Consider the following 10,422-nt stretch of genomic DNA (forward strand, 5'->3'; position numbering starts at 1 on the left):
ATGTAGAGGTTATGCTTCATGGTTGCTCACGGTATGCTCTTCATGAAATATTATGCAAAACAAGTTATGTGAAGGCTTCGTGGTCTAGTGGTTACGACTCTTGTCTTTTGATCCGAGGGGTGTGGGTTTTATTCCTAGTCATGTTGTGTTTTCCTTTGGCAAGAAATCTACCCACGTTGTGCTGTACTCAACGCATGTGGGGGTGAATAATACCGGTAGGAAGAAATTCCTTGATGCTTGAGCACATCTATGGCGGCTCAGCTAAAGCCGGGTAATAATAGCAGTGCTTTGTATCCGCAGGCAAAAAGCACTTCATTAATCCAATTATTACTATTAAGTAAAATATTCTGGGAGTAGGACACATACATGTAATCCCTCGGAATTTACTAATGTAATAATAATGTATGAATTTTACTTTGACTTGATATTTCATCTGTAGGTTTCAGCCTCTTGGTGCCAGTGACTCCGTCAGCTCTAATACACAAGATAGTAGAGGTAACTAATTCATCACTATAAGTACATAATGATTGGTTTCCTACTCTCTTTAGATTATAAATCAGTGTGTGTTTAATTTAGATATTTGAATAAATGTCATATATACTTATTTTCACTGGAACATGAATTATTTTGTGAAAAAAAAATATGGAAACAACTATATAGGCCTGTAGTTTTTTGTTTACCTTAGATTTTATTGTATTTTATATCTTCCAAATGTATCACCCCAACTGTCATCATCATCAATGCCACCATCATCATTATGACCATTATCACAATTATCTTCATCACCATCATCATCATCATCACCACCATCATCATTATGACCATTATCACAATTATCATCATCATCATTACCACCCCCGCCATCATCATCAACACCACCAACACCACCACCACCACCACCACCATCATCACCACCACCATCACCACCACCATCATCATCACCACCATCATCATCATCATCACCACCATTATCGCCACCATCATCATCACCACCACCATCATCACCATCATCAACATCACAACCACCACCACCATCATCATCATCACCATCATCACCATCATCATCACCATCATCACCATCATCATCATCAGCATCACCACCACCACCATCATCAACATCACAATCACCACCACCATCATCATCATCACCATCATCATTATCATCACCACCATTATCATCATCATCATCACCATCATCACCATCATCATCACCATCATCATCATCACCACCACCACCACCACCATCATCATCACCATCATCAACATCATAACCACCACCATCATCATCACCATCATCATCATCATCACCATCATCATCACCATCATCACCATCATCATCATCATCACCATCATCATCAACATCATCAACATCACAAACACCACCATCATCATCACCATCATCATCACCACCATCATCATCATCACCACCATCATCATTATCACCATTATCATCTTCATGATGATAATCATCACCACATCAATACTACCACCACTCATCACTACACCATCATTATATTCCCCAACAGGAGCATATGGCAGTGAACAGGAGGAGTTAGTATCATGGTTACAGTCAATAGCACTTGATGAAGATAGTATTAGAAGGGTAAGCTATACACTTTACTCAACATTCCATGTGATTTATGCTGAGAGGGCATGATTGCCGGAGAAAGCAATTGGAGTGAAGACCTTTTGACATAAGGCTGATAATTAGTTACACAATGGATTGACGTAATTATATAATTTTTTCTTGTAGAATTGAATTTTTCAATCTTTCTGATTAATTGGTTTATGTGACAAAATAATAAATAATAGAATATTGAATTTTTAAATCTTTCTGATTAATTGGTTTATGTGACAAAATAATAAATAATAGAATATTGAGTTAAAAGCAAAATTAACCTTATTTGTTTGCCATATGAAATGTAACCAAGAAGACTACATATATTTTTCCTGATTTCCTTCTTATGAGATGTTGAAAGAAACTTGATTTCCCCTGTAAATCCTAATGGGAGGCATAGCAAGAAATTTAGCACAAATCAACTGCATATTCGTGTTTAATCCAATGAAATTGAATGTGTTTCTTGCAATTCCCCTAAGAAGTATGTATTTTCTGTCTTTTTGTCTTACATTTGTGTATTTCCAAAACTGAGAATTTTATATTGGTGTTATGTAATGAAAAAAACAGTAAACACTACTGCAGGACTACCATCTCCTCTTGATTTCAAGATTCAATTTTTGCTTCTTTTTTCATTCTTGTGTATAGTTTATTGAAGAGGACTTTACCTTGCCATTGGTTCTTAATTCAATGACTAGAGATGACCTGAGGTCTCTGAAAATTAGGTAAGTATTTGCTAGAAAAATGTAATGTTTATGCTAGTAATGTAAACATTTTCATTCAGACTTGTGATTTTAATATGGTTAGAATGGGCACTCTGTTTGTGTTAATATCTGGCAAAGAGATCTCTCATTATGTCTATATGTCATAAAATATGTGATTTATACCTCATTCATGAACAGTTTATGGATATTTGTTTGAATATTTGTTTATTTTTTCTTTATAAGATAATAAGTCATAAAATCTTGTTATTGGCATTTATTTGCTACTAAAAAGAAATGATAACAATTAATTTTTGAGGTCCTGTTAAAACAAGACTAGAAGATTGAGACAAATGTGAAAATTCATTCTGATGTCCTTTGTTTTTTCAGGGTCGGAGCTCAGGTGCGGATATGGGATGCCGTCCAACAACACAGAATGAACGAGCAGAAGAGATGAAATCAACCCCTTTAGACAACACCTCTCCTTTTCCCTATTTCTTCCTAAAATTGTCTTTTCTGCTTTTGAGAAGATCATCTTGTATGTAAAAAAAATTATATTTGGTGCAATTTAGTCTATTTGACAAGTATAAGTTTTGCTTTGATGCTATTTCGGTGCATAGAGTTGTGAATGTAGAATGTAGATATTCAAAGATTTTGAAATATTTGGTAAAATAACGTTACTTAACATCTGTGGCTTCATTACATAAAGGATTACTTACTGACTTTCTCTATCCTGTTGTGTTGTCTATACTGGTGCCTGTAACACAACACTTAGCAATGATCGTACATTTTTCTACGATTGTAACACAACACTTAGCAATGTTCGTACAACATTTTTCTACGATTGGATCCATTGACTTAAATGTAAAATCAATTGTGACAATCAAGCGTACGATCAATCGCAATTCTTTGTGTCACCTGAACCAGATCGGGATATTTGAAAGAAAAAGATGCTGAGTAGGAATCCGGCCAATAGCCTTGACTAGTCTTTTCTCAAACTTTTGTCAGGGCAGCCCTGTAGCCAGGACTTTCAATTTGGGGGTTCGATCCCTACACTTCCTCTGCTGACCATTTTGACAAGCAAACAAAGAAGTTGAATTTTGTCACAGAAAACTGTTTTCCTCCTTAATTTGTCTTGCTTTTGAAAATATGGGAGGTTCAATCGATTGAGCCCCCCTTGCCTGGTGAGTGTTTCATAAAGCTGTTCGTAAGTTAAGAGTGACCTTAAGAATGTCTGGTGATCCTTTTTTGGGTATCAACCAAAATGTTCACTGGCGATGGTTTAGCGTGTAAGAGAGGATCCCCAGTCGTTCTTAAAGTCGCTTTTAACTTACAAACAGCTTGGTGAAACTCCCACCTGTTCCGGTATCACCAAGCATAGTGATTGATCCTAAAGTCAATATGTGTGACAGATTTCTCGTAACGATCAATGTGATCCATCATAGAAATCAGCTATAGATCAAACACTACGCTTTTTGATACAGGGTCCTGATGTGATTTAAAACCCGTCAAAAGTTTGTGATCTGAAGACGAGTTGCAGTGATGCTCAAAAGTTAGTGAACCCCAACCAGAAAATGAACGTATTCAAAGTGTTCCAAGTTCTGCCATGTTTTAGATATTTCATTGTGAAGTCAGGTGATAAATATTACATTCAATAAAGTTTGTTTCTCTGGGCTTGCTGGACATTGTAGTGCCGTTGTCTATATTCAACACTCAACATGAAGGAGTGCATTTTGTGAAGGGGTTTATTAACTGTTGAGCACATTACTGTATATGTTGCATTTTAGTTGACATAAAACAAGCAAAAATAAGGGGGAACTTATACAACAAATGTATAATGAGAAAAAAACAAACCTAAACTCATGCTAAATGCTGAAAAATATTTTGAAGGGGACACAAATTAAACAGTTGTATGAGGAAAAAACATATAACCCTAAACCAGGTCCAGCTTTTGGTTGTGCCCCCCCCCCCCTCCCCCTTGGTAAGTTCTTGTGATTTGAGATGGAGTCATGGAAAAAAATGGTTTTATATAAAAATTCAGTAAAGGGTCAGGCCTTTTATTGGACATTTCATTATTTCATCATACAACTGGACTGTTTCAGTATGTCACCCATCTCTTTCTATCCTCCCTTTATTCTTCAATAATGTCTTTATATGCTGTGTGCTACATTTATAGAGTAATTTGTATATTTTACATTATGGCATTAGTTTATTTAGATACATGTATATTGAGGTTTATAGAAAATGTGTACTTATACAAAAAATATAGGCAATAGATGAAATCAAATCATAGATATTGATTATATCCATATACCACTTTTATTCTATATGTGGAGTGCTCCAGGCATCAATTGTCATTTCATAGATGTTTGTACTTTTCGTCAGCCACAAAACTTGCTGCATGTTTACCTTTGAGAGATGTTAGAAACTCCAAAGTATGTATGGCGCTGTTTATTTTGTACCAGAAACATATACACCAACAGTTATGCCATCACAATTACAATCAAATTATCAAATCATTGTGTGTTTTTATGAAACAGTAGATGAAAAATGATATAAAATGCCTGTTTCTCTCGGTTTTCGTAGAATTCTAGAAGATCTGGAGAGAAATGATATCTGTGAAATAAGAATTGACCTTGCACTTGCTCCAACAAGAGCCCCAGCATTCAATTCTGCATATTCTTCAGTGATTGTTGCTGCACGTGATCCTACATGCGCTCTTTGCTTTAGCCTCAGTATCCTGTTGAAAAGATTACATTTAAGTTCTGGTATCACCTCCAAATTTTAGATTTGGTATAGTCTTGTCATTTGATTTCAATTGCAGGTAGCAATGTAGCTATTTGATCTAGTACCATCCATTCTCCAGCTAACTTTAGTCACTGCACTACCGCACTGTACATATAACTTATCAACAGTATCATTGCCTATCGCTGAAATGAAGAAAGACTTTATTTAGAACTAGACAGTATTCAATTTAGAATGCTTTGTAATGTACTTATCCAAACTTCTGATCATTTGTTGTGTGTGATTTTTAATGGAATGTTTTACTCATATACACATAGGTCTTATTTGGTAGAGCATTTCATGAAATGACTTGTCAGAGTTTTTATCATACAAGTCCTGTTTTATGTGACAGTTACCATAGTAACAGTGGTTCTCAGCCAATCAAAATGAGGGAAAGTTTTCAGATCTGACAACATGTTAATGAAACCCTCCCCTAAACTCTGGTTTCATATCATTACACTAAAATATTGACAATTTGGTTTGAAAATCAATACCTTGTGTAAGTTATGTCAATGTTATTAAAACAAAAACTAATCAAGATACAAATGATTTTTTTTTTCACTGCAAATCAAGAGTGAAATTTGTTTTGTATGTGATAAACTTTGTTTTATAGAAAGCTCTTATGTACCGGTAACATCTTCATCATGGGTGATTTTTTTTTCTGAAGGTGTTCATGCACACCTCTTTATATGACACTAAAACATCAGATTGCATGAAGATCTGAAATAACAAACAGGCATCGTTCCCTTTATTTTCATTTCAAGATTTGGTAATTGACACATTGTTTATGCTTTTCATGAGTCAAGTAGTATGGAAAGCTCTCCTTTCGCATGGTGGTCCTAAAAAAGCAAAATTGTGCCACATTTTCATAGCCTTTACTCTGTTCTCAGTGGAATTTGGCCTAATATTTTGGTTACCTCTTTTTACTCCCCAGTTAAACTCAGTACTTAGACATGCCATGTTTTATTTAAGAAGTGACTTAACAAAATCAAGAACTACATGTATAAACTATCCGTTCATTCTCTAAGTGATGTTTTGTATGAAATTATGTTAAATGTGTATATTCAATCATTTCTTTCATATTGTTATAACAGTACTTCATTGATATATGTCATTCATTTTACATTAACTGCACAAATAACACTTTGGCTAATGACACTTTACATAATTATATACACATTTATGTAATGAATTTGAGATATTATGCATGTAATACAGTTGATATAGTAATGTGTGTGTGTGAGTTCCATTAAACACTGCGTGTTTAGGCCTGACTTGTAATGTATAAAATTACAATGAATTGACATCTTCAATCTTGCAGATACATTTGTACATACTTATCTGTACCAATAATCCTTTTATTATCCCATTTCGATAAAGATAGTTATGATATTCCAATAGCATACTTAGGGTGCCTTCCTCTGTCTTACACTGTATACGGTAGTCAATAACACTCAAAATTACGAGTTATATTTCAATTACTCGAAGGCAGGTATTCAGCTTGGGTTAGTATGTGCAGCTAGTCCATGGGGGCCCGTATCACGACACCATCGCAATTCTAAAGGAGCGTTGAGAGCAAATATTTGCAAATTTCAGTTGCAAATTTACAAGTGGTGGTCAGTTCTAACTGAAGCAAATAAAATTATAGTTATTGATTCAAGAAGCAGACCAGCAATCATTTACAAATTTGCAATTAATTGTCAAAATTGTGATTGGTTCTGGACCTAAAATTGACTTGAAATCAATGGCAAGTTTCTTGCCACACTCCATAAGTTTGTGCCTAAATTGGAGATAGTGACATTGCTGAATGTTTCATTAAGCTTGCTCTACTCAAATGAAGGAAAACAAACCTGGTACTATTTCATTGAAAGAAACATACAATAGGGTTCACTCTGACATCGTGTTAGTTGCTACCTTGGTAGTTGGGCTTAGCACCCAATCAAAAATCAAGGTTTCCCCGGAAGTTATCATAATGGTAAAGCTACCACAATCTTTAGCCATTGTGAAACAGGACTCTGGTCACATAGCTTTGATACATGTAGAGAAACTGTCCCACACTTGGGGCCTTTTTCATGAAACTTGTTATAATTAATTTCTAAAAACAGTTTTAAGCTACTGAAACCATTCAATTTGATTGGTTGATGATGCACTTGCAATGGAAGTTGTGTATATTTTGTTAACAAGACTTTATGAAATGGGACTGTGATTAATAAACATCTGTAAAACACACACACACACAGTTCAACAAGATCATACATTGCAAGTGATGGGTTCAGTTTGGCTCTAACCCAGGGATGGCACCATGCCCCCCCACAATATAACAACCCCCCCAAAAAAAAAAATAATAATAATAATGATAATAAAAAAAAGGGTGGAGAATCATGAAGGGGAAAAAAGTATATTCAAAAGTGTGTGCTGGGTAGTGTCTATACTTCCCCTATTTTGTACAAAAAAGTCACTGTTAGGTTCCCCCCTCCCCGAATGGCCCAGGGCATTCCACTTTCATTAGTAATGACTACCCCGTTTTTTCTTCTGTGGAATGAAATTAGAGAAAAGGATATTGTGGCATCACAAATTCTTCATGAATTGTATGATAATAGCTGACTTAATAATATATAGCATTTATAGCATTTTTTGTACATATTCTTGTAAATATAGTTCAAATGCTTGCCAAATATTTGTTTTGTAACATATGATGAAAGAAAACAGGACAGTCTTGTAAGTAAGTTCTATGGATTTTTCCTTGCAGGTACGTTAATATGAAATATATGAGTTAACATTTATTGTTTTATCATTGTGTGATTGCATGAATACCTTAACGTCAAGTATTGAAAGACATGTGTTATTTCATCCATTTTGTGTACATTCATAAATACTCCTAAATCAGTGTCGAATCTGGGCAAAATTAGTATTAAAAAAAAGAAAGCACATAAGAACTCAGAAATCATTTCTTACATTTCTTGAAATTAAATGTTTTGAATATTGATATAATGTTTCATAATTTCAGAAAGGTCAGTTCTACCAATATGTGGAACATGGCAATTATGGGCAAATGATATCAAATAAACATCTTCAAAATTATTTTCATTTATAATTTATGTCAATTTGAAAATTATTTTAAATGACTATTAGAATGATTTCAAATGACAATTAAAACCAATCCCTACAAATTTCTTTCATAACAAAATATACTGCCGTAATATTTTGTTTCATATCACGTTTACAAGGGCCAAGAAAAAAATAAGCAAAAGAAAGAAAATGTACATATCTTTATATTATGCATCAATATAAGCTGAAGAACTATCATACATTCATAGTTCTTTTTTTTTGGCTGCAAGTTTGTTAAACTCTGATAAATCAATCAAGTTTTGTCTGTAGATTGTCATTGCTTTAATTCTAGAATGATTACTTGCAGTGTGCTTTCAAAAAAGACCAAGGTTTACAAATGTATGTCATGCTAAACTATGCTGTTACATATACTAAGTTTTTGGTACTGAATATAGATGCTTAAAAACATGATCAATTTCTGTAGACTGCATTGTCCGCATTCATCAGGTCATATTTGTTTCCTTTTATTGAATGCATACTTTTCATTACTGCCATTATTCATGTTTTTTGTATAAATGATTAATACATATCGCTAAGTGAATTGATAGAAGACTACTTTTTTTCGCATCCATTTGCTCTCATATTAGTACTTAATTAACTCCAGGAACCTGTTTCATAAAAAGTTACAACTATTTTAACTTTCTTATAATAGCAACTACCACGGCAACAGGGCTCACCAGCCAATCACTATCAAGGTATTCATTGTATTGTAAAAGTTACGATAGTTGGAAGTCTTGTGAAACAGGCCCCAGGTTACTTGATAATGATTATTTTAATCACTATAATCACTATACTTAACATATTATATTGCAAATGATATATATTTGGTATATTTTGTAATCTATATAACTTAGGAAATCAACATCATGTTAAATCAATATCTCCTTTGAACTCTATTTTGAAATATAGATTTGATACACCTTTTACCAAATGAAATCATGAATTTTAAATTTCAAATTTTTAGGCCACTAGTATTTTGTTTAATCATGTTAAATGTTATCCCAATTCTATTTCTGATAAAGACAACATCCGAACATCTCTTAATCATTTTTTAATGATATTTATCATTCATGATATATGAAGCTTATGGTATAACATTAGACTGATAGTAAGGCCAAACGGTACAAGCCAAAATTTTGCCCCGATCTTTTACTGGTAATCAATTATGTTCTCTATGTACTTTCTCAATTGTTATATCATGTGGAGCCTATAAGTTCGGAAAGCATGGTCATTTTTTAAATTGATTTATACTTTGTTTTAAGCTTTATTTTTGGTATTTGTATTTAATCCATGATTATTTAATTAACCTTATGCCCTATATATTATCTAGCATCCTTGTACTTGACCGGCATTATTGGCATATTAATGTCCTTCGATCATTTAGCAATAATAATTCTTAGATTCTAATTCTTTTCATTGATTTGTATAGTTGAACGATATCGGGTTAAACAACGAACTGTTCAAGAGAGAAGTTGAAAATCAATTATTTGAAATCAGTTTACATTTACCTCTGAATGTCTTGTATGTTGTGCTCCTTTTTGTTTGTGCCATAGGGAAATAGCTTCTTCCTTTATTTGAAATTTATAATGAGAATATGAGTGAACCAACAAAATGAACATTATGTAAAATGTGAATATTCTGAAACTTTGATTTATGTAAACTTAGCAAAATACATGCATTTGGAATGCATTTTACTATGTCATTTATACTTTATTTAATCATGTATTACAGCAGCTCATTGCACCATACATGTTGTAATGTTTTATTCGGGTCTGATTCTCAAAGAGCTGCAGTCAATCTCAACTAACAAAAATCCAACATAATTTCAATGTCATTCAATCAGATGCATCCATATTGGAAGTGTGTTTGGGTTTCTTAGTTGCATATGATTGTAACCAGCTCTTTCTGCAACAGAACCAAGAAAAAAAGTGACTTATGATTGTTATCATTATTCAAGTGTGATGAGTGTAACTGGTTTGATCTGAATAAGGATTGTTCAGTTTAAGCTCGCAGGTTTCATTCTTTGTTTTATAACATATTTGCAGAGAGGTTATGTTTGAAGAGAATGGACATGATGGAAAAGGGAGAGAAACCTTTTAGAGGGTGACAGAAGGAATGGTGGAAAAAGGAAGGGGAGACGAGAGAGAGAGAGGGGGGAGGGTGAGAGAGAAGGTATTGGCTTATTCTAACATAATATTAACAGAATATAAAATG

At 33.7% G+C, this 10,422-nt stretch overlaps 1 protein-coding gene across 1 annotated transcript in view; it reads left to right on the plus strand.

Moving 5' to 3' along the window:
- Positions 1-10,211, plus strand: part of LOC121413546 (mitogen-activated protein kinase kinase kinase 15-like) — a 43,472-nt gene extending 33,261 nt beyond the window's left edge. The window contains exons 34-37 of the mRNA XM_041606402.1: positions 440-495; positions 1,527-1,603; positions 2,264-2,340; positions 2,707-10,211. Of these exons, the coding sequence (XP_041462336.1) occupies positions 440-495; positions 1,527-1,603; positions 2,264-2,340; positions 2,707-2,773 (277 nt within the window). The 3' untranslated portion in view covers positions 2,774-10,211. The remainder of the gene's footprint in view (positions 1-439; positions 496-1,526; positions 1,604-2,263; positions 2,341-2,706) is intronic.
- The last annotated feature ends 211 nt before the right edge of the window (positions 10,212-10,422 follow it).

This window comes from Lytechinus variegatus, chromosome 4 (genome assembly GCF_018143015.1).
Source record: "Lytechinus variegatus isolate NC3 chromosome 4, Lvar_3.0, whole genome shotgun sequence".
NCBI classification, from domain to species: Eukaryota; Metazoa; Echinodermata; class Echinoidea; order Temnopleuroida; family Toxopneustidae; genus Lytechinus; species Lytechinus variegatus.